Source organism: Pteropus medius, unplaced genomic scaffold, assembly GCF_902729225.1.
Source record: "Pteropus medius unplaced genomic scaffold, Ma_sr-lr_union100, whole genome shotgun sequence".
Classification (NCBI taxonomy): Eukaryota; Metazoa; Chordata; class Mammalia; order Chiroptera; family Pteropodidae; genus Pteropus; species Pteropus medius.
In genome coordinates this window covers 2931742-2955726 of record NW_024354503.1, presented here as the reverse complement: position 1 = coordinate 2955726, position 23985 = coordinate 2931742, and the positions used below count along the sequence as shown (strand labels likewise).

The window sequence follows — 23985 nt, the reverse complement described above, 5'->3', positions numbered from 1 at the left end:
AGCTCGGGGTGGCAAAGCTTGAGGCTCCAGGGACGCGAGGGAACTCGGCGGTACCGGGCTAAGGCAGTCGGGGGCGGGGCGGGGCGGCGCGGAGTGGGTGGGGCGTGCGGAGGCCCTGAAGGCGCCCGCGAAGGGCTGTGAGGCCAGCCCAGTGCTGTGTAGCGAGCGCCCCCCGCGCCCCGCTCCAGCAGCCCCGGAGCCCCCGCCCCGCGCCCGCCATGCCCGAGCAGCTCAGCGTCGCCGAGTTCCTGGCCGTCACCGCGGAGGACCTCAGCTCCCCGGCGGGGGCCGCCGCCTTCGCTGCCAAGATGTCCCGGTGCCGGGGGGCGGCACTGGCGCGAGAGGAGGTGAGGGGGCTGATGCGGGAGGAATCGGGGGTCCTGGCGGGGCTTTGCCTTGATGTTCATAGGCGTGACCGGAGCTGCAATGGCTCTTACCGCTCCCCCAGAAACCTGCCCCCTCCCTAGATCTCTGAGAACCGAGTGCATCTCAAACATCCGCGTCCTAGCCATCCAAGCCAGGGGTGGGCCCGAGGGACCGTTTGTGGGGGACCTCGAGGTCACCTCGATGACAGACTTTACAGGTCGGAGGACATATCCCCAACGCTCTTGGTGACTTGCCCCGTCGCATATGTTTTTGTTCATCGCCTCACTTCATCTGTTTGGGTTTTCGTCTTTGGAGCCCCACAAGTTTGGCCCCCAAGTCACTCCCCTTCTGGGAAATAGGCCTACCCGCCTCAGTCCTGAACTTCTTTCTCCCCGGCTGCGGGGAGGTCCCATCCCCCTGGCTGCTGGCGCCGAGATTTGGCCGGTGTTTGTGGAATGAATGCGAATGAGAAGGCGCCAGGAGCCGGGGTTCACCTTGGCCAGGCCGTTGGAAAGTTTCTCGTCTCCTCTCCCCTCCCCTCTCTTCTTTGTCTTTCCCGGCAACAGCAACGCGTCCCAGGCCTTTTCTTTGGCCCTTGCAGGCTGCCCCACCCCGTTCCCCTGCTCTTTGCAGTTCATTCCTCTTCTTCGACCTGCCGCACTTTCCCAGGCCTCCCCTGAAGGGAATATTCTAAGGCAGACACCTTGTGTTTGGGGACCAACCGAGAATAATGTGTTTTTGTAGCTCCTTTTCAGAGGATGCCCTGAATTTTGGTGACATTTTGGACCTCAGTGGCAGTTCTCACCTTCCACCTTTCATCATAAGAGTACTGAGTACCTACTGTGTGGCCAACACGAAACTCAATAGTTCATAATAGCCTGGGCCAATGTCTTGGGAAATCTCTCCTCCTCTTTCTCCTCCTTTTCTCTGGCAGGCTGCACCCCATCTCAGAGTCTGTGTGTACTGCTTTGTAGGGGTGACTGAGGATTGTGGAAAGAGCATTGACGTTAGGGGAAGCAGACCTGTGTTCAAATTCTGGCTCTGCAATTTGCCAGCTGTGTGACTTTGGGCATGTGACCTGACCTGTTTGAGCCCCACTTTTGGCATCTATAAAATGGGGATAATAATGTTTACCTCACGGGGCTATGAGATTACTTACATGAGGCAATGCGTGCAAAGCATGCATCTTGATAAATGGAATGATGATCAGATTAATTGATGGACATCTCTAGACAGTGACTGGTTCCCTTTTGTCCATTTCTCTCACAGAACCCAGCCTAGTGCTTTGCACAGAGTAGGGGTACAGATTTTAATTAAAATAAGAAGTAGCCAATGACTTTTGGCTTCCTTCCTTGGGCAGAACCAATAGGTTGGAGTTCACCGCCTATGAATGTAGATTATATTTTACTGGGAGGTTCATAGGGAAAATGCCTCATAGCCTGAGGATAGGGGAGCCTACTGAAGTTTATCTTCACAATCTCGCATTTCATGACCCAGAAGTGTTCAGTGTTCAGTGCCATCGGCACCCTTAACGCTGTCACAGTTCACCCTCTTCTCTGGTTGTTCATTAAAATGTTAAATCAGAGCAGGAGTAGAAGGGGCTGTACTATGAACTCTTCTCCAGAGTCAGAAATGCTGATTTGTGCCTGTGCATCTGGCCTTGCCTGGCTTGGTGTGTGTAAGCACTTGTGTGTGTGTCTAGGGGTCAGTGTGGAGGGATCCCTTGGAATGAGCCGCAGCAGGCTCTGGTCAGCTTTGCCCCACTTCTCACCTGACAAAACCCTGTTTCCTTTGCCTTTGGGACTTTGATTTGGTGCGTGCAAGGTTCCTTTTCACAACTGAAAGCCTGTGGCACCCAAACACAGCTTTTCTCGTCACTATTTCACTTTCCGAAGAGTTAGAATCTGACCTTTGGATCGGACTTTCCTGAGGTTTCCTGTTTGGTTTTGTATTCATGTTTATATTTACATGTAGTTTGATGCTGGCGTTACCCCACTGCCTTTTCTGGCTATGATAAACCACTCCCAGGCTTGAAGGAGGTGAATTTGCCTGAGTCAAAATGCAACTGATTCTTAAAACAAGCCTTCCAGTTCCAGCTGGTTTCCTAGGAGTAACTACGGACTCCGTCTTGAGACTTGAAGCCCTTTTTTGCAATCTTGGACAGGTCAAACTAGAATGTCAGTGCTGAAGGACCCTTTAAAATGGAAATCACCTAGGAATGCTCTCGTTCAAGATGGGAAAACTGATGTCCAGAGAGTATAAGAGACTCGTCGAAGCTCCCATATCTGGGTAGGGGAAGAATCGGCGTTTCTACCCCAACTTTCTAACCCCTGGTCCTATTTGCTGTCCTTCTAATAAACTCCAGCTGCCTGTCCTCCCTATGTAACTTCTCTGAACCTCAGTTATTTCACTCTTAAAATGGGTCTAATTATCCCTCCTTGCTTACCTCTCTGTGTTGTTAAAAAGTTTTTTGTTTTTAATTGTGAAACACTGTACAAATATGAGGGAGTATTAAGACAGATAATCATTCTGTCAACCCTCTTCTTCCTGTCCTGGATCCTTTTACATCCATCATCTCATTAAGATTCACAATAACACAGGTGAAAATGGGCCCAGGGAAGTTAAGGCAGTTGCCTCATGTCACACAGTGGGTCTGTCTGACTTCAAGGCCTGGCCAGTTCTCCATGCCATCTCTGTGCTAGGCACCAAGGACATAAAGATACTGCTTTTGTTTGCTGGCTGGTTGGGGAGATGTAGTTTATCTGAGGGAGATAAGTAGGAACCCTAAGTTTGTCCTGAGAGAAAGGTACAATCAGCGCCAAAGAGGTCAGCGGAGTGGGGCAGGAGAGAACAGTGAGGACTGGTGCAATCAGGGAGAGCTTCTTGGAGGGAACGACACTTCCAGGTGGGTCTTGAAGGATAGAACTCCATTAAGTGGAGATGATACGTGAGTGAATTTGGAAACTGGTGGGAAGAGAACATATTCAGGAACCAAGTAAGCCATTCTGACCAGTCCTGAGAATTCATGCTTTAGCGTGCATCTCAGACTACTAGTGAACTTAAATCATCTAGTGGGCCTTGGATGAAGCAGTCCACCACAAATAGATCTTCAAAGGCTTGTGTTTTATATATATTTTTTGAGATTTAATGAAGTTTTAATTTCACAAAAGACATAATCATTTTTAATTTAAGAAATATTAAACATAACCGAAAAGGCTGTCACCTCTGACCATGTCTCACAATCCCTATACTCTCCCCAGAGGTAATTGCCATGGAAATGTGTATACTTCTTAACGTGTGTCCTCAGAGAAAATGTATATCCATGAGGGGGCGGTAGTTAGGGGGCATAATCACCTAAATTGGCGTCAGGTTTTATAACGCATGGTTTTAAATATTGGAGTCAAATTTATCTTTTCCTTTGTGATTTTTGCTTTTTTGATTCTAGTTTAGAAAAGATTTCATTCTTAATTCTTAATATTTTTGTGAATTTTACATTCTACTTTGTCATGTGCCTATATTTGTTTTATCAAAAAATGAAATATTTGTTTTAAAGAAAATAATAAAAACTAGGTAATCTTAGAAACTGTTTGCAAGAAACGTAACCCTCTCAAGCTTTTTACGTTGAAGGGAAATTTGTTTTAAGGAACTAGAGGTACCTCATGGGGACTGAAGAGCAGTCAGTTAAAAGTAGACATCACCAGGGAGCCACTGGAGGTTGGAAACTCCCCAGGGCCTCAGTGGAGGCTGGGAAGCCGTCAGGAACAAAGGCAACTGCTTTATCATTCCCACTGTCTTGCGCCTCTCTTTCTTTCTGCATATCCAAACAGTGCTTTTGATCACTTGTCATCACACACGCCCCAAAGGGAATAACACAGTCTTCTGGGGAAGACAGGTGCTCCAGCCCCCATATTCACGTGACCTCACTGGTCCAGCACCTAAAGGTAACCAAGCCAGTCTTGTGTGCCACTTCCAGGTTCCTGGCATAGAGGTTAATGGCCCAGCCCAACTTTAGGATTGGTTCCAGAAGCTGGGTCTCCACCCTGGTTTCATCAGCAGAGGTCCCGGGGGGTAAACATGGGATGGAGACTTACGTTGTGGCGGCGTGTGCTTCTCAGAGGAGAGGGGCAGGGCCTAGAAAGTTTCCCCCACATAGCCACTGCAATTCGGCTTTATTTGGCCCAATCTAGGATACAAGGAGAGCACTATGCTCATCCTGTTTTGTGCCCATCTAGTTATCCAGGTATAGGGGAATCACAGTGTGGAAAATGCATGTGTAAAGGAATGAAAAAGATGTATTAGAGAACTCAGGGAGTGCAGCACGACTTGGAGGGCCCTGAATGCCAATTAGGCATTTGGGCTTTTTGCTGGGCAGTGGAGACCAGTGGAATCAATCATGTGGGTATGGACGAGGCCGGCCCCACTGAGGGACATAGCAGCCAGCATAGTGCTTGGGGTCTGCTCCATGCCAGGTCCCATATTAGGCACTGGATAGACACACGGCTCATTAAGAGAGATACAGTCTTCGCTGCACTGAGATTACAGCCTTCTAGGGAAGACAGGCAGTCAACAAACAAATGAGTCAGTAATTGCATGTTGTGATAAAAGGCATGAAGGCTCATCCTTCTGGTCAAGGCCTTCCTTGAGGTTTGGTCCTGTGTCCTCGTCTCTTTAACATGCTAGCCTCTCCCCACAGGCAATCTCACCCACACCCAGGGCTTTAGTCTTTTCTCATCTTTATGTGACTCCCACATTTGTACCTCCAGCCCAAGATGCTCATATCTGATTGTTCACTTGGCTATTTCACTTGGACTTCTCAACATGTCCAAACCACACTCTTGACCGTGCCCCCAGGCTGGCCCTGCCAGTGTTCCTTTCTCAGTGAGTGGTACCTCCCTCTATTATTGTACAAGCCAGAAGCCTCATACCTCCACATGCACAATTCATCACCAAGAGTCACCAGTTTTACATTCTAAGCATCTCTGCTGTCTACCCATTTCTCTACACCCCTTCTTTAGTCCAAGCCCCGCTTACCTCTCCTCTGGAACTGTGTAGTGGCCTTCTAACTTGTTTCTCCATTTTTACTTTAGCTCAGTTATCCCTAATAGCCCTATGTCAGCACACGTCCTAGATGAATTTTTCATTTATTTGTATAATTCTTTTATTAAAATCTGATTTCTCACTAGATTTTTGACTTCCATGAGAATAGAATCTATCTCACCATTGTATTCATAGCATTTACCATAGGAGATGCTCAGAAAATATTAGTTGAATACAAAATAAATAAAAGAAGAAAACTAAAAAGGAGCATGAATAGAGCATAATGGTGCACAGAAGGAGGGAACAGCTTAGGCAAAGTCCCTGAGGCAGTAAAGGGCCTAAAATATTTGTGACACTGAAAAGGGGCTCGAGGAGCAGAAGCACAGCAATGTGCAAATGGAAGGGAAACGCCAGGTGAGTTTGGGGGGGTAAGCAGGGGCTACCTTCTATTTAACCTTCTAGGCGGTGGTAGCAAGTGTGGATTTTATTTTGCAGGCAAGCAACGTGATCCAGTTTATATTTCAGGAAGACATCCGTTTCTGTGTAGAGAATAGATTGGAGGAGGCGGAAGAGTTGTTCATGGAAGAGATGATGGTGGTGTGGAGAGGGCCATGATTGGTGGAGGAGAGAAGTGAGTGGATTCTAGAAGTATTTTATAAAGTACAGTTGACCCTTGAACAATATGGGTTTGAACTACGTGGGACCACTTATAGGTGGATTTTTTTTTAATAAATACTATAAATTTATTTTCTCTTTCTTATGATTTTCTTAATAAAGTTTTCTTTTCTCTAGCTTAGTTTATTGTACAATTACAATATATAATACAAATAATATACAAAATATGTGTTAATTAACTGTTTATGTTGTCGATAAGGCTTCTGATCAACAGTAGGCTTTTAGTAGTTAAGTTTTTGAAGAGTCAAAAGTTTTATGTCCAGGAGTGAGGGAACGGCACCTCAAATCCCTGCATTGTTCGAGGGTCAACTGTGACACATAATGACATTTCGATCAATGATAAATTGTGTGTATGATGGTGGTCCCATAAGACTATAATGGAGCTGAAAAATTCCTATTGCCTAGTGACATAGTAGCTGTCATAACGTTGTAGCACAGCACATTTGCAATTGGCTATAGCATTCAGTATAGAAACGTGTCGTACAGGTTTGTAGCCTAGGAGTAATGATCTATACCATATTGCCTATGTCTGTGATAGGCGATACCATCTAGGTTTGTTTAAGTGCAGCCTATGCAGTTCACATGACTGAATCACCTAACAACACATTTCCCAGAATATATGCCTGTTGTTAAGTGATGCATGATTGTAGTAACATCAAGGTTTGTTGATGGAGTCCATGTGGGGAGTGGTCAGGAATGGTTCCCAAATTCCTAACAGAAGAGCGTCATTTACCCTTTGTAGGAAGGGAGAATCTGGGAGAGGAACGGGTTTGGGGAAAAGTCAAGAATTCTGTTCTTACATCTTGTAAGTCTTTGAGACATTCCAGTAGAGATGTTGAGAAGGTGTTTGTATAAATGAGTTGGGAGATCAAAGGCGTGGGCTCGAAATACACATTTGAGAGCTGTCAGTGTTGAGATAGTAGATTTTAAACTTGGATCTGTGTAGGAATCACCTGGCAACATTCCCAGAGAGTCTAATTCAGTAGCTGTATCTTACTTGGGCTTCTTACTGCAAGTAACAGAAGCCAACCTGAGCTGATTTGAACAGAAAAGGAGTTTATTGAAAGGGAATATGCAGTAGTTCACAGAATTTCTGCAAAGCTGGAGGACTGGGGTGAGGCATCAGGCAGGGTCTCAGCCAAAATCACTACGCTGAGCCAATTTAGGGAGGACATTGCTACCTGCAATAAATGCCACAGGTCGTACTGCCTCTGTCCCCTGGAGACTGGGCTGTTGCCACCAGCATAAGAATGGATCTTCTACTCTCTCTGCTCCTGATTCAAAGTCTGCAGTGAGTGCCTCCGATTGGCCAAACCTGTGTCATACACTTATATCTTAGCCGCAAGGGAGGCTGGAAAAGCAAGTATTTGGTCTTATCGGCTTTTATAAGAGATAAGCTCTGCAAAGATTTGTGCAGCAAGTAATTTCTCAGACGTAGGAAAGAAGTTTAGATGCCGGGACTGATAAAAAATGCCAAATGTCCTTGGCAGGTTTATCAGCATGTGGGAGGATGCCTGGGAATCTGCATTTTAACCACACCCCAGGAAATGCTCATGCAGGTGGTCCATGAACCACACATGCATACAGAGCATTAAATAGTGTTTAAAGCTGTGAGAATGAAGGAGATCACCCAGGGAGAGGAATGAAGAGGGCCTGGAGCCTAAGCTCTGGGGAGCTCCAGTGCTGAGAGATTCGGATGGGAAGAGGAATTCATAAAGGAGACTGAGAAGGAGCTGCCAGTGAGAAAGGAGACAACTCAAGAGAGCGCAATGTCTGAGAAGCCAGGGGAGGAATGTTTCCACGAGGGAGCCCTGTCAGATGCTGCCTTGATGTCCGGAGGTTAAACAAAATGACAGAGCCTTGACCCCTGGCTTTGGCAATGTGGAGGTCATTGATGACCTCGAGAATAGATTTAGTGCTGTTTTTCTCTCCACATCAGCTTGGACTGATTTGAGGAGGAGGCAGATGAGAAGTTCCCCCTCATGTAGGGGAATGGAGACATAGGATGGTGACCAGGGACCTGGGCCAAGAGAGTTTTCCAAGGTGGACTTAGAACCCAGCTCTGCCGAGCCCAGTCTTTTCCCATGTCATGCTGCCTCTGGAAAAGGCAGACGGTCTTTCTAGAGTTGTCAGCCTCAAGCCCAGTCTCCCAAAGTCTCTTTCCCCACCCCGCCCCACCCGTATTTCAGTCCTTGGTGCTTCCCTTCTTGCCTGGTGTTCAGCTGTTTCTGGCAACCGAGGCGACATGGACAGGTTCGGGAACTTTAGGTCAGAGCAAAAGGAAAGTGCTTTCCCCAAAGGCGATTAGTACATGCATGCCGCGGAGATATTAAGGATTCAGCTCCAGACTCCTGCAATAAAGCGAGTATGGTAATACAGTGAGTTGTAATCTTTTTGCTAGTGCTGGGTTTTGCCTTCAGTTTGTAAACACAACATCTATGAGGCACAATAAAGCAAAGCACAATAAAACGAGGTATGCCTGTATAGTCCTCAGACAGTTATTGCTAGAAGGTCCCTTTGATGGCCCAGTGCTTGGACCCAGAGCATGTGAGGTGGTGAGGCCCATAGAGGCACGGTGAGTTCCCTAGACTCTAGGGCAGAGCGCTAGACTCCGTTTGTCCTAGGAATACTGTGATTGGGCCTCATGACAGGAGGTACTGGCGGCTGAGCTGGAAACAGCTGCTCGAGGTACTGTAACTCAGCTGGTTTTTGACCTTGATTGAGCTTTTCAGGCTCCACCCAGACCTACTGAATCAGAATTTCCCAGGGGAGAAGCCTGGGCAAATGAGCAGTTCAGAAGCTAGCCAGGCAACTCTATGAACAGTCAGGGTGAAAACTATTGTAGTGAGCTATTTCACGCCTACTTATGGTCAATAATTCATTAACTATTTATTGAACACCTGCTGTGTACAGAGATGGGATGGTAGGCTCTAAGGGCATGAAGATGACAGGAGATGGCCTCATTTGAAAAGAAGGATTCATGCCCATGAAGAGATGATTGACAGCCCATAGCATACAGGGACGTGGCTGAGGTCTATGGAGACAGTCCAGTAATTGAAATCAGACAGACCTGGGTTTGAATTCCTATCGGTTGTGTGACCTTGGGCAAATGACTTAACATTTCTGAATCTATTTCTCTTCTGTAAATCAGGGGTGATAATAACCATCTTATGGGATTGTTTGAGGGAATTACATATAAAACATCTAACATATACCTGGCACGTGACAGATACGTAATAATTTTTTAAAATTCCCTTTTACTAAAAACACAAGTCCATCTGTACATGGGATAGTTAAAGAAATTAGGAACCACACAGAGAAAAGGGGGAGATAATTGCAACTGGGAAGAGGTAATTACTATGAGTGAGCTCTAAAGTTGTCTGTGCAGTCCTGGCATCAGAGCAAAAAGAGAAATCTCGTGTACCTTGCAGGTGTCCGAGAATGAATAGCTGAGCCTAGTTCTGGACAAGGCATGGCCTTCCCTCAGCTCTGCCCTTTGCTCCCTCCCATCTGTTCATCAAACAGTTGTTGAGAGCCTACCCAGTTCTCAGTCCTGGCTGCACAGTGCAGTCTCCTGGGTCGCTTTTAGGTACATTTTCAAAAATTGAGAGAAAAGTCATATAACATAAAACTCACCATTTTAACCCTTTTAAAGTTGTACACTCCACTGGCCTTTATTCACAGTGTTATGCAATCGTTACCACTATCTAATTCCAGAACGTTTCCATCACCCCCAAAAGAAAAACTGTGCTCATTAGCAGTCATCCCCCACCCCCACTCCCCCAGCCCCTGGCAACTTTCTGTCTCTGTGGATTCGCCTATTCTGGAGATTTCATATGAATGGAATCCTGAAATATGTGGCCTTTTGTGCCTGACTTCTTTCAGTTAGCATAATATTTTCAAAGTTCTTCCATGTCATCTGGGTTGCTTTGAAAGCAATAAAAATAGGAATAGCAAACACCAGGCAGTGTTGTAAGCATTTCCTGTATATCGACTCCTATAATTCCCATAAGGAACCAAAGGCACAGAGATAAAATGGCTTAATAAACAGGGTTGCCAAATAACATACAGGATGCCGACGCAATATTTGGGGCATACTTATACTAAAAGCTTATTCATTATCTGAAATGCAGATGTAATTGCACGTCCTATATTTATTTTTGCTAAATCTGGCAACTCTACTAGCATTAAGTGGCAAAGCCAGCCAGGATTTGGACTTGTGCTGTCCAAAGCACTTGGGGGTGCTTCACCTCTCACTCCACTGGTGATGTCTGGCTCCCCATCCCCTCCCCAGGGACTTGATTTAACAAGTTTGAAATGAGGCTCTTGTATTCTTACTTTTTAAAGCACTCCAGATGATTCCCCTGGGCAGCCTGGAGATGTGTGTCTCAGGGCCCAGGAACACAGGTCACGTGGCTAAGAATATTGGGACCAGAATTTGGACCTCAGACCTGTGAGATGTAAAAGCTGGAGTCCTTAACTGCTGCTGTCTTTTCTGTGTTCCCAGTGGGCCTTGCTAATATCCATTCATTCATTTACTCATTCATTCATTCCACAAAAATTTATTGCTTCTCGTATGCTGGGCACTATACTGGATGCTATGGATGTAAAAGCAGATGAGCCAATCCTTACTCTTTTGGAGTTTTCAGCCCTGTAGAGAGGTCAGACATGTGTAGTAAATAAGGGCTGTGAGTGCTCTGATAAAAGTAGGCACAGGGTGGCATATTGGCAGGAGGAGTGAGTTCTGGAGGGGTCATTCTGTTGTGATCAGGAGGGAGTGACTTGTAAGCTGAGTCAGAGAAGATGAAGTGTTTACTAGGCAGAATGAGGGAGGGCTCTCCAGGCAGTGGGAGCAGCATGGGTAAAAGTCTGGCATGTTGAGAAAATTATAAAGAGTTGGACAGGGCTTTGCTTCAAGGAATTAGTGACGGATATCAAGTCCAAGCAGCGGGCAGGGAGGGATTCATCAGGCCTACAAGGGGGCCCAGAGCATGGGGGGGTGGGGTGGGTCATGGGACCCTTTGCAGTTCTGTCCAGGAGAGCAGGCTCAGGGTCAGGTGGAATTTAAGGGTTGAGCCCAGGCTGGGATCAGACGGGAATCTTCCACGCCCGGTCTGCAGAGTACTTGCTTTCTTAGCTCATCATTTCCAAGCAGTCTCCCGAGGAATGTCCTAGCCAGAAAACTTGGGGTTTGCAGAGGCCTCAGCATACGGTGAGGGCGCGGCTCTTCCTGCAACCCCTCTTCCTCCCCGCTTCCCACTACCCTGCAAGGGGCAGCTGGTGAGGCTGAGCTGACAAGACTGGACAGGTTCCCAGGCTGGGAAGACGTCCTGGGGGCCCCACCAAGGGGGCAAACGGCCAGTCACAAGCTTTAGCAATGCAGGAAGGAAAATAGTGAGAGGCTGAGGGATCCTGGAATAATAAACGTCAGAGCTGGCAGGAGGAGCTTCCACGTCACCACCCAACCCTTTTGTTCCAGAGAAGGAGACTGCACAAGGTCACACCAGAGGCTGGGGCTGGCCGCAGGTCCTGGCTTCCAGGCCATGCCGTGTAGCCACTGCAGGGGCTGCGGGCAGGCAGGCAGGCAGGGCTGGGGGACCTTCCACATGGGCAATGCAGAGGGGAGCTGGGAAGAGCCTTGCTCTCTCCTCTGGCATCTCCTTCTGACTGCCCTTGCCTGGACCCTCGGGTGCTGGGGTAGGGCCTTATCTAAATGAAAACCATTTGGAGACTTCTGTTCCTGCTAGTAGCTAGGTTGGAGCAGCCTTGCAGGTTTAGATCAACCTTGACTCTGAGTCCCAGAACTTTGACCTGGAGGGGGATTAAGAGTTCATGTCCGTCAACTCTAAATTGTGCAGATGGAGAAACTAAGGGAAGAAGGAACTTGCTCAGGGGAATAAAGAAGAGCTAATGGCAGAGGCAGGCCTAAAATTTAGCATCCCCTTCCCTCAGAATGTTTCTGCATTGCCTCTCAAGATGTCCAATATCCACCATTCGAAAAAATATGACCTAATTTCATCTTCACAGCAATTCTTACAGAGATCACTGGGGCTCAGCAAGGTGGGTTTTACCTCTTGGTTTGCTATAGTGTGACAGAGAGAGGGTTCTAGGGGCAGAGGGCTCTATACTTCCTAGAGCCACCTACGTGACCTGGAGCCAGTTGCCTAACTTACTCCAGCCTTGGATTCCTCATCTGTAAAAAAGAGAGGATAATAACTACCTCACAGGGTGTTGGGAGGACTAGATGAGGTAACAAAAACAAAGTGGCTGCCCCACAGCGAGCACTCAGTAAATGGGGCAGAGATTGGATTCCTGTTAGTAAGTAGACTCACCCTGAGAGCTTGGAATCTAAGTCCTTCCTGTCGGATGATCTGCTTTGGGCCGGGCCTGGCTGGCTCCCCATCTCCCTGTTGTGCCTGGGGGATAAAGCTGTACCCCTTTTCTCTCACTTGGACGAGAGTCTGCACCTGACCCCTGGAGTTGATCTTTCTACCATGAGAATTTATCAGGTCTCTCCTCTCTTGTTCAAGAATCTTCCAAGAGCTTCTCTTCACTTGTGGGATGAAACGTAGAGGTTTAGGTAAAAAAATATGGATTCTAGAGCCTGACACCTTGGGTTTGAGTCCAAGCGTCCACCACTTACTAGTAGTGTGAGCCTGGGCAAATGCCACAAAATTCCTAGGCCTCAGTTTCCTCATCTGCAAAGTCGTCTGGGTTCTTGACAGGATTACATGAAATAAAGTATCTCATGTGCTTAGAATAAGCCTGGTGCCTGGTGGCGATGATATAGAAGCATCTACACAGCTCTCATTATGAGCATGGTCTCCCAGTGGATCATTCTGGGTCCTGCTGAGCCCTGAGGTCTCACTGCTCACCACTTCCCCACTGCCCTGGTAAGCGTCCGCTCCAGTAAGCTACTGGCTGTTCGCCAAACGTACTGGGCACTCCTCTCTAGGGACTTTGTGGAGGCAGCTCTCTTCTCTTAGAGTCGTTTTCCCCTGCCCTGCTTTGCTTCATCAGTGTCTCCTCGTTCTTTGAGGCTCTAGTGAAGCATCACTTCATTCCAAGGTGGGCGGCTGCTCCTCATCTGTGCCTCTCCACATCCTTCTCTCCTGCTTTAGGCTCACCCAGGCCTCCGCGGCCCTTAGCATATGTATCCTTGTCTCCTTGTGAGAACTTTGAGGGCAGAACCCAAGCCTGTCATCCCTTTCTTCCCAGCGCCTGCACAGGGCCTCGGGTATAGCCTCGGTATGTGTGAACAAGCTCCTACTATGTGCCAGTGATTGTTAGAGAGACTTTACCCCAGCCGCTCCCTCTGCCCCACTAGGGTGTGCAGATTTGAGATTCTGCAAGAGACCCTATTAAGTGAGTGGGGCTGAGCTGAGATTGCCTGGAGGTGGGATGCTAGCAAATACTTCTCAGTCTCACCCTTGCTGGCCACCAAGGAAGGGTGCTGTGGGACTCCCTGCTTTTCTCTGGATCTAGTGGTTGGGCGGTTGGGTGGGAAAAAGCAAACAGAGTATGACATGAACAGGACAGCTCACGTTTGCATGGGCTACAACCTTTCCCAGTCTTTCTGAGATTTGATTCTCATTGGGAGGTAGCTAGAGCAGCAGTGACTGTCATTCCCATTTTACAAATGCAAATTCCCCTAGGGAGGCAGGGGACTTGCTCAGGGTCTTGGAGCTCCTAAAGAATTGGGTCTGGGATGGAACCCAGGTCTCCTCATTCCACATCCTGTGCTCTTCCTACTATGAGTACTCTTGGTAATTAGACTGTGGAGCGTGGAGGCTACCATTAGCCAGCAGGTCAGCCTGAGCTCCTTCCTGCCTCCCCTGCAAGGACCCTCCCGCCTGGTCCTTGCCCTTCACTGGTCCTAGGCCCTAGCCTCTCAGGCCGACTTCTCCACAACCCACTGTTTCCCGTCCCATCCCTGCTATTGAAAGCTGAGCCCAGACATTGAAAGGGGCCAGTTCAATATACTGAGGTATCAAGGACTAGTTTCAGGTAACTTAGTGCAGAGCTTCCCAACTTTTCTCTATATCAGAACCTCTTGTCTTCTTTTGTTAAGTATTGTAGAAATTTTCAAACATAAACAAAGGTAGACTCACCCAGCTTCAACAACTATTAATATTTTGCCAGTCTTTTTATCTAGTTTTTTTTTTCTGATAATAGAGAATTTGGACTGTTAAGAACAATAAACAGAACAGAATGATGAACCCCCATTTACCCATAACCCAGTCTTGTGCTCTCCACATCCCCGTCTGCTTCCCTGACTTATTCTGAAGCAGATTCCAAACAGCATATCATTTCATCCTTTAATATTTCAGTATATATCTCTAAACAGTAAGGACTTCTTTTTTTTATTTACATAACTATTGTACCCCCAAACATTAACAATAACCCATTAATCATCAACTGTCCGGTTTTCAGATTTCAATTTGTCTCATAATTGTGCTCAAGTCCTTTAGAGTTCATTTTTTAAAAAGCAAGAGTCAAGTAAGGTCCATGCATTGCCATCTGTTGTATGTTTAAGTCTCTTAACAGTCCCACTCAATCATACGTGCTTTTGTTTTTTGCAGTACCCTTGTTAAAGAAACCGGGTGGCTGGTCCTGTGGTTTCACACAGTCTGATTGTGCTCATTGTTGTATCCCCAGGGGTAGTTTAACAAGTGTCTCCATCTTCTGTATGTCCCGTAAATTCATAGTTGGATCTTGAAATGAGAAGCCCCATGGTTTTTTTGCATTTATATGTCATTTCATTAAATGTTTTAGGTCTAACTTGGTTTGCTCATTAAAATATTGTATTTTAATTTTCACGCTTAACATGTACTAAATATAATTTAATCTTCTTATGGGCATCAGAGTCAAAGATCAAAGGAACCAGGATTGCACCGCCTCACAGGAAGACCCCTTTTTAATGTCGGAGTTTCACTGACTTCCCTCAACAGTTGTACATTGATTGATTGATTGACTGATTGAGAAGTGTGGAAAAGGACAAATAGCTGTCATGAATTCAAGAATGCTTTTGAAGATTTCTGGGTCTTATTGATCATAACAACTACATATGTATTTGGAATGTGGTCATACTGATTTGTGAGACTTTTTACTGGTCTATAATGCTGACTGTAAGTGTGGCTTCTTAGGGCCCTAGTTGTAACTCATTGGCTCTCCAAGGTCTGTGGTCCACAGACTGCAAATGAATAAAGGAGATAGAGTCTAACAGTCTGGGTCCCAGGTTCATGTCCACCGCCTTCTGGTTGTGTGAACTCTGGCAACTTTCTTCACCTCTCTGAGCCTCAATGACTCATCAGCCAGATGGGAACAAAAGCAGTGACTGCCTCTCTGGCATGCTGTGAGTCTTAAAGGGTGGATGACAAACTGCTTTACAAACTGTAAAGTCTTGTACAAAATTTGGTTTGTATTCTCTTTTTCATTTACTTGCATTTCCAATGAGATCTGGGGCAAGAAATTCACCTGAGCCTTCATTTTGCAGTCTGTTAAATGAGGAGGTAATGTTAGATTATTCCTAATATTCTGTGATTTCGTCTCTCAAGGGACAACATCATGGTCCAAAACAAAGATAGATAATTTTCATCTCCTATGCCACTCTAGTTTAATTGGTAGAAGTTACCTGAAGAGCTGTCCTAGCAGAATGATGAACCTAACCCATGGGAAAAATATTGTGATTGATTAATGATAGCCGTATGGTCATAAAAGTGGTGCCTATGCCTCATATTTTAGTAGTCTAATGGTAAAATTTAATCTTCAGTGCCCAAGGAGTGAATGTCTAATGGTGAAATTTAATCTGCAGTGCCCAAGGCCTTAGCTTTAGCAGCTCTGCCCACTTGGCTGAGTTGCCATGGTAACCACAGCTGGCTCTAAGAGATCACAGGAATGAAGAATGGGTCCTATTGATGAATCCTGACCCAGGAGAGGGGCATGCAGAAGGCCCTTTCACGCAGGACAACTGGACATGGCCCTAGTGCTGCCATCCCTGGTCTTTTGAACACAAACCAGAGAGCCATAGCACAGTGTGTGTGTGTGTGTGCGCGCGCGCACACGCACGCGCGTGTGTGTGTGTGTGTGTGTGTGGTTTGGGTGGGGTAGAGAGGGCTGGGAAGCCCAAAGGGCAATGACACCAGCTGGAATCCAGGCTTTGTCTAGGGCCAGCTAGGCAAGGGTATCTGAAGGCCTCCAATTCATTTTCTAAGTTCAGACATGTCCCTGACATTCTGTGTTTCACCTGCTTTTGTCTAGTGCCTGGCCAGGCTCTTGCATAGAGCCATTGACTCTTAGCTTTGTAAGACATCTGAAGGGCCATCAATACTAATCTCAAATCCAGTGCCTGAATCAGGCTTTACTACCCGAAGTCCTTGAATACTCCAAGCGATGGGGAGCTCACTCCTCCGGGGGTCATTGATTCTTCCTTAGGATCTTCTGTTTGAGCTGAAGTCTGTTTCTGTCTCCTTAACTTCTACCTTGCAATCCTGGGAATCCTCTCCAGGGCCAACCTATACAAATCTGATAGCCTTGGAGTACTTGTAGTGGGGGCCCCATCAGTGCTGTCGACCTTGCTTTATTTGGATGGGCCCTTTCCCTCCCCTAAGTTCAGGAGGATGGTGAGGGGATATGGTAGAGGTGGTAGAGTTGGGGTTCAGGTTCAGAGGCAGATCTAAGCCATGTCCGCTACCCTTTGTAGGGCAGCTTGGTGGTACTGGATATAACCTTGGCCCTGGATTGGCCAGGCCCGGATTTAAATTATGACTCTGCCACTGTTCAGTGTCGTATGACCTGGACGTACCTAGACATGTTTCTTCCTCCGGCAGCTTCATCTATAAAATGTGAATGGTGATGCCTATCTCTAAGGGTGGCTGGGAGAATGACAAGCAACGTTCCTGGCACAGCAGGCCCTCAGGACATGTAACATCTTGCACTCTGTGACTGTCCAGTGGCCCCTCTGTACATGTGGTTCTCACATCTTACCGAGTAGAATTATTGGGGGTGGAGAGGTATCTTTATTTAGCGCAAGGAAAGTTGAAAAATTCCTAAACCAAATTCATTTTGAAATAGGTGACATTATTAGCTATTAAATAATAGTATTCTAAGCACCTTACCTATGTGAATTAATTTAATCTCCCCCAAAACCCTATATGTTAGGAACTGCTATCATTCTCATTTCATGAATGGGGAGACTGAGTCCCAGAGAGATCACATAATAAGTACCTAATGGAGCAGAAATTCAAAACCAGGTAGTTTGGGGCCAGCCCCATACTTTTATCAATGATGATTTATTGCATCTCTGGAAAGTAGATAGAATTAGACCAGTGATTTCCAAACTTTAGTGTGCATCGCATTCACCTGGAGGCTTGTTAAAACATAAATTGCTAGGCTCCAGCTCCAGATTTTCTGATTCAGCTAGAGAATTTGCATTTCTAACATATTTCTAGGTGATGCTGCTGCTGCTGCTCAGGCACCCCACTTTGAGAATGGCTGACCACTGGGGAATGGGCCCGCCTGAATCCAGAGTCTGATTTTTGTTTTTTTTTCTGACTTATTCAGGCTCAAACATGGGGAATGAGAGTTGATCTCACACAGAGGCAGAAAACAAATCACAGTAAGAATCATACTCATATTTTCCAAATGCCTCAAGCCTTGGCACATGTCCGCAATCTCGTATAATCCTCACAGTAACTCTGTGAGTTAAGTGGAGAATGGATTTTTTTCCCACATATTATCGTATTTTTCTCCCATTTTAAAGAAGAGGAGGTTTGGAGAACTGGCTGGGCTAATTTCTCCCAAGGAGGTAGTTTTGGGGAGACTGGGGCTAGAATCTGAACTTGTGAGTCATCATTACAGGCATTCTGGACACCTCTGTACCTTTCCCCATCTCCAGGCTATGATCGGAATTTCCTTAAAATGATATTTCTTAAGCTTAAATCTTTGCCGCATTATATCACAGAGAGTAGGTATTATCAGTCATTTATCACCCAGTGTGAATGATTTTTCAGATAATTTCATGAGAACAAGGTGATTAGAATGCTACCCCCCTTTGTGTTTATATGTCTGTGGGCCTCTGGAAGGAAGGAGCCATGCCTGGCTAAAAGAGGCACCAATAGATGTTTGTTGAAATGAATGAACAAACAATGTTCCTCTCCTTGCCCATTCTTCCCAGAGCAAGCCTCCTTTAGGAACCCTACCATTATACCCAGTGCTCCCCACACTACCTCACACACAGTACAGTCTCTTAGTCTCTTGTCTGCCTGTCCAGTCCTAGAGTCAGACATCACAACTTAAAGGAAGCCTTTTCTGTTCCTCCCAAGCGGACACAGCTCTGCTTCTCCTGGGATCCCCATCTAACATCGCAGCCCTAATCACATTGCATTACAAGTATCTATTTACTTGGCTCATTCTTCTCTTAGATAGTGATGCCCTAAGAGCTGAGACTGTGATTTTTAACACAGGGTTTGAACACAGTAGGCACTTGATATCTAGTTGAATGAATGAATGAATGAACAGCTGTGAGAACCTTGGTTGCTAAGAGCAGTAGGGACAGGAATGGTATCTTACCGGGAAGCCATTTCTTGATACATATCTGACAAGGGCATCAAGGGACAGTTCGTGGTTGATTAGGGTGACTCGCCTGTCTGTAGCAGTCAGATCTAGATTCAGCTACAAGCGACAGAATACCCAATATAACAGGATCTGGAAAGTTGCCAGAAACCAGAGCAGCTTGTTTTGTCTGCCTTTCTGTGACAGCTTGGGTCTCCTGCTTTTTTCTACATATCTGCTTTGTTCTTTTCTCTTTGCATATGGTGGGAAAGATGTCCCTGCTTAAGCACTTCCAATCAGCTAGCTAGCTTCTCAGAGCCCAGTTCCAGAATTCCTTGAGAGAGCTGATTGGCTCAGGTTGAGTCAAGTGTCCACCCTGGTTAATCAACTGGCTAGACCAAACAAGGTCGCAAGGGTCCGCCTCTAGAAGGTAGGAGGGCAGTTTTCAGAGAATGGGTGTCATGAGATGGGAAGACTGCCCAAAATGTATCTAAAGCCTGGACATAGTCCTCTCAGGTCTGTGTCCTAGGACTTTGCAAACTGTCATTCATTTAGGTAAACAATTTTGAGCACCTTCTATATGTTAGGCATATGGATCTGCCTTCTAAGGAGTTTTCTAAATCTCTTTGGAATTTGTTCATATCGTTAACCTACACTATCTTTCAGAGGGAAGTCACAGCTCCTTAAATTAATCATCTCTTAGCTTTCCCTTTTCAGGTTTCAGGGTGGGGATCAAGGGCTTTGGCGAACGTGTGTTTCCCCACCTGGGTCTTTGGGAACTACAGAGACGTCCATGTTCTCTCCGTTTCTCTTTGTCTCTCCAGTAAGAAATGTTAGTTCTTTAGCTGATTCAATAATGTCCCTCTCTCCTCCATCTCCCTAATTCCTTGACTTTCTTTCTTCAGCCCTGGGATGAGCTTCCACTCGTCCCAAACATGAAAGTATCTCAAGTTCATACTCAGGGAGGAGAATATTAGGTTTCTAATTCATACAGGAAAAGCAACCAGAATTTGATGAATCTGCTGATGATCATCATAAGTACTGTTCTTTGAGAACATACTCTGCTCATCCCCACACCAAACCCTTTATGTGCATCATCTCATACAAAATAATCTTCATAACAACCCTGAGAGGTAGGCATTATTTCTCTCATTTTCCAGATAGCTGGTCAAGAAGCTCAGAGAGAATAGGCAACTTCCCCAAAGTCACACAGCATCTGGGCAGTGGAGCTGGGCTTCAAAACCAGACCCCCTCCCTCCAGCGGCTTCCCACATGCCAGAGGCTTCTGAGAACACTCCACGTGGCCTCCAAGGTCTGCCCTGTGCATGCTCTCCTGTGAGCATTGTTTAGAATCTTCGGAAGTACCATTCCAAATGTGTTTGCTAACTCTTGTCGCGTCGAAGTAGCTCTTTGGAGATGAAAATCTGATCCTATTTTTGTCGCAGGACAAAACAGGTGGGGCTAGGGTCCGGGCGGGGCCATGGTATGTGGATGGAGCACTGTCCTGGGGCACCCCTGGAAGCCCAGCTCTGCTGCCAACTCACCCTTGGACTCCGGACACACCCCTCCCCTCTCTTGGCCTTAGTTTCCTTATCTGTGGCTCTGTGGGCTCTTTGCAGCCCTAACATTCTATAACATTCCATCTTAACTATGCGTTTCATAAGGGTTTCATTAGGTTGGCAGCTTCCACACCCCATTGAAAAAAGGGTGTGTTTGAGAGGTTTCCATCAGGCTGGGGACACCTGGGGCATGTGAGGCCTGCCTCTCACCATCACGGCTTCTGGCCTTCCGCACAGTCTGCTGTTTGCTCGGCAACCCCTGGACTTTGGGGCTGCCTGATGCTGTTCCACCAATTCTCTCAAGTAGGGGTTGAGTGTGTGCCTTCTGCCCTCTCTCATTTCACTGCCCACCCAGGGTACCCCACCTCTGCCTCCTTGTCTTCACATGGCTGCTTATTGAGCTTGAGATTTGGGGAACAAGCTTTCCCCCATCTGTGTCTTTCGAGCATATAGAGATGTCCACATTCTCTCCTCTGGTCTTTTACTAAGCATGTGGTACATATTCATCAAATCATTAATTCTCTCAGGAATTCCTCAGGTCCATAGTGTCATTCTCATCTAGTAGATAAAGCACCCGAGGCTCAGAGAAGTTAATAGATTTGACTAGGTTGACGCACTAGTTAGTGCCAGAGCCGAGATTCAAGCCAGGTCGGGCATACCCAACCCTGTCACTTGCCTTGGAGTCACCATGTTCACCTGGCCTGCACTGGAGTTGGAGAGGAGTCTGTAGTCCTCCAGGAGTCGTTTGATCTATGGTTTCTCACGTGGTCTGGGTGGAGGAAGGTGGTCTGTTTATGTTTGTGTGAGTTTGGAGGGTGGGATCATGGAGTCAAGCACATCTCCCAACTGATCATCCCTAAACCGCTGTCCACGTTTGCTTCCAGATCCTGGAAGGAGACCAGGCCATCCTGCAGAGAATAAAGAAGGCTGTGCGGGTGATCCATAGCTCTGGCCTTGGTGAGTGAGCCTGCTTGATGCCCACCCTGGCCAGGCAGCCCCTTCCCCGGCCCCAGCCTGGAGCTAACTCTGAGCTCCCTTCTCTACCTCCCCAGGCCATGTGGAGAACGAGGAACAGTACCGAGAGGCCGTGGAGTCCTTAGGCAATAGCCACCTGTCCCAAAACAGTCATGAGCTGTCCACTGGCTTCCTGAACTTGGCTGTGTTCACCCGCGAGGTGGCTGCACTCTTCAAGAACCTGGTGAGGCCCCTGATCCTTTCTCAGCCAGCCCCTAGCCCAGGCTCGGGGTAAATCTAGTGGGCTTAAGAACCTGGCCCAGAAAAGGTTGGTTTCCGCCCTTCTCCCGGGTTACTGTCAGTTACCCTTGACCTCTGACCCATGACCTGAGGTCCCTTTTGAGTTCTGACCTCTCGTTTGCATTCTTCTTCCTCTCTGACTTCTTGCCCACATCTTATCTCTCTATCTGTCTCTCCCTCCCTCTCTGCCCTCCTCTTTGTCTTCTGTGGTGATGACCCAGGTGAAGAAGAGGGTCTCACAGCAGGAAAGAGCCCCATGTGAGGAAGGGCTCCCTGTAGGAGGTTTGGGAGAAAGGAGGGCAGACTCGGGGCTCCTACCTTTATGCCACCTCCTCTCCTCAACCTTCTTTGTCCTCTGCTTTCCCAACCACATCTGCTTTGTCCTCAAAGCCTAGGACCCGCCTCACCTCCATGAACCTCTCAAATCCTACATGGGGCCTAGTGGCCTCAGATTCCTTCCTGAGACTGCCTCCGCCCCTGTCCTTCGAGTCCCTACCTCAAGGCCACCCGAGATACAAGCTCTTCTGGTGTGCGGGCCTAGTTCTCAGAACTCACGTGTGCTAACTCATTTCATCCTGGAGCATAGCTCGATGGGGTTGGTTTTACGATTGCCCCCACTTCGTAGGCTAGGAAACTAGGGCATGAGATTAAGCAACTTGCCCAAGGTCATACAGCTGGATTTGTACCCAGATTGTCCGGCTCCAGCATCTGAGCACAAGCCCTCCCAGGAAAGCCCCTCTTTGGAGCTCCAGGCTTCTTTGGACCAATTCTAATGGCTCCTTCTTTCTCTTAGTTTCTCTCTGTCTCTGCCCAGTGGGCAAGATGGCCCAGCAGGCCCAAGTTCACATCTTAACAGAAGAAAGACAAAATCTGTCTCCTACATCTTTGGCAGAAAGGTCCCAGGAAGGACCTGAGTGGCTGGCTTGGGTCACGTGCCTGTTCCTGAGCCAATCACTATAGCCCGAAGAGGGGGTACTCTGGTCAACTCTGACTCCTGTGTTCACTCTATGTGACTACAGGGAAAGGTTCCCCATATTAAAGGGGAGATGATGAACTAGCCAGAAAAAAAAAACATGTAAGCACTACAGGGGGACTTCAGAGAGTCAGAGAGTGGAGGGAGGGTGCTCCTAACAAGAGAGCAGAGCTAGGACTGCCGCTGACGTCCTGAGGCAGTGAGGTGCTGAGGCTGAGTTAGTCAGGAAAAGGGCAACAACTTTTATGGGAGGCCGACTCTGCCACCCGCTTCTACCCTCCCACCTCCACATCTTTCTCTCCCCTGCCCCCTTGACCTCCAGCTCTGTCCTCTGCCTTGTGATGTTTTCTTGTACCTGAGTCCCTTGGGGCTGGGCAGACAGTCACTCAAGGTGGGGGACTGGGGGCTCTGCTTTTTCCAGGTTCAGAACCTGAACAACATCGTCTCTTTCCCCCTGGACAGTCTCTTGAAGGGGCAACTGAGGGATGGGCGACAGGTGAGTTTCTGTGTGGGGAGTGGGGTGCCCAGAGGTGGTGGGATAGAGGAAGAAAGGGGTGGTAGGAGACCATAAGGGAGGCCAAGTGAAGCTGTCATGATGGGAGTCTGACTCCATATTCCTGACCCTTGGCTCTGGGGTCAGCTTAGGTTGGCTGACCTACTGTCTGACAGGCCCTTATGTGAAATAGCTCATGGAATTCTTACAACTCTATGAGGGGGTTTCTGTAGGTACTATCATCCCATTTTGCAGTTGAGGAATCTGAGGCTCAGAGAGTTTGGTAACTTGCTTATGGTTTACACAGTTAGTCAGTGGAGGAGCCATTGTGGGATCCTGACTCCTGGCACCCATGCTTCGCTGCTCTTTTTGTACCTGGCTCTAGGGAGAATAGAGCTCAAAGAAAGTGACAGAATAATCTCCCTGGGAAGGCTGCCCAGAAGGCCCAGGGGAGGAGCTGTCCTCCCCGCAGAGGCTTCCCTCCCTGCCCTAGGCTGGACACCAGACTGGGAACCTCCCAAACCAGACAGGCAGCTTTTTCACCTGGCCGATTGATATACTTTGGAAGCCAGGTCTGTTCTGAAGGGTGTGAGCAGCCAAGCCCAGGCAAAGTAGGCCAGAGACCAGCCAGGTCTAATTGGCTCGCTGTGTGGCCTTGGGTAGACTTAGCCTCTCTGTGCATATGTCCCACTACCCGTACCCTAGCTATTGAGAGGATGATCTAGTACCAGGCAGGAGAAAATCGTGGGATAGAGTTAGGGGAGAGGTCTGACCTACATACTCCCATCCAGGGCAGACCTCCAAAATCTCCCCACGCCCTCAGCCTGGGCCCACCACACCCAGCTGGTTCTTGGCAACTGTGGGAGAAGGTCAGGTGGGGGAAGGGGCTCAGTCTTAAGAAGTAGAGTCTGTTTCTATTTTGGGAGGGCAGGCTTACAGTCAGGGCCATGGGAGCAGGGGTGGGTTGGAGTATGGCTCTGAGCAGCATAGGGGAACATGCGAGCAGGGTCCCCCTGAGGTAGCAAAGTGTATCGTTGATTCCAGATCCCAAGCACTCCTTTGGGCAATTGTTCTTT

The 23985-nt window shown here is 47.5% G+C and overlaps 1 protein-coding gene across 11 annotated transcripts in view; it reads left to right on the top strand.

Moving 5' to 3' along the window:
• The first annotated feature begins 108 nt into the window (after positions 1 to 108).
• The window catches only part of ASAP3 (ArfGAP with SH3 domain, ankyrin repeat and PH domain 3), a 42186-nt gene continuing 18309 nt past the window's right edge, over positions 109 to 23985 (top strand). For 3 of the 11 annotated variants that reach the window (XR_005651138.1, XM_039854956.1, XM_039854962.1), the window contains exons 1-4: positions 110 to 347; positions 21074 to 21146; positions 21242 to 21387; positions 22838 to 22912. Coding sequence is in view for 9 of the 11 variants with exons in the window: in XM_039854956.1 (XP_039710890.1) it covers positions 219 to 347; positions 21074 to 21146; positions 21242 to 21387; positions 22838 to 22912 (423 nt within the window). In the remaining 2 variants the exon portion in view is untranslated. Of the gene's footprint in view, positions 348 to 5882; positions 6035 to 21073; positions 21147 to 21241; positions 21388 to 22837; positions 22913 to 23985 lie in introns of those variants that run through there. The other 8 variants (XM_039854959.1, XM_039854953.1, XM_039854960.1 and 5 more) reach the window with 6 other exon arrangements.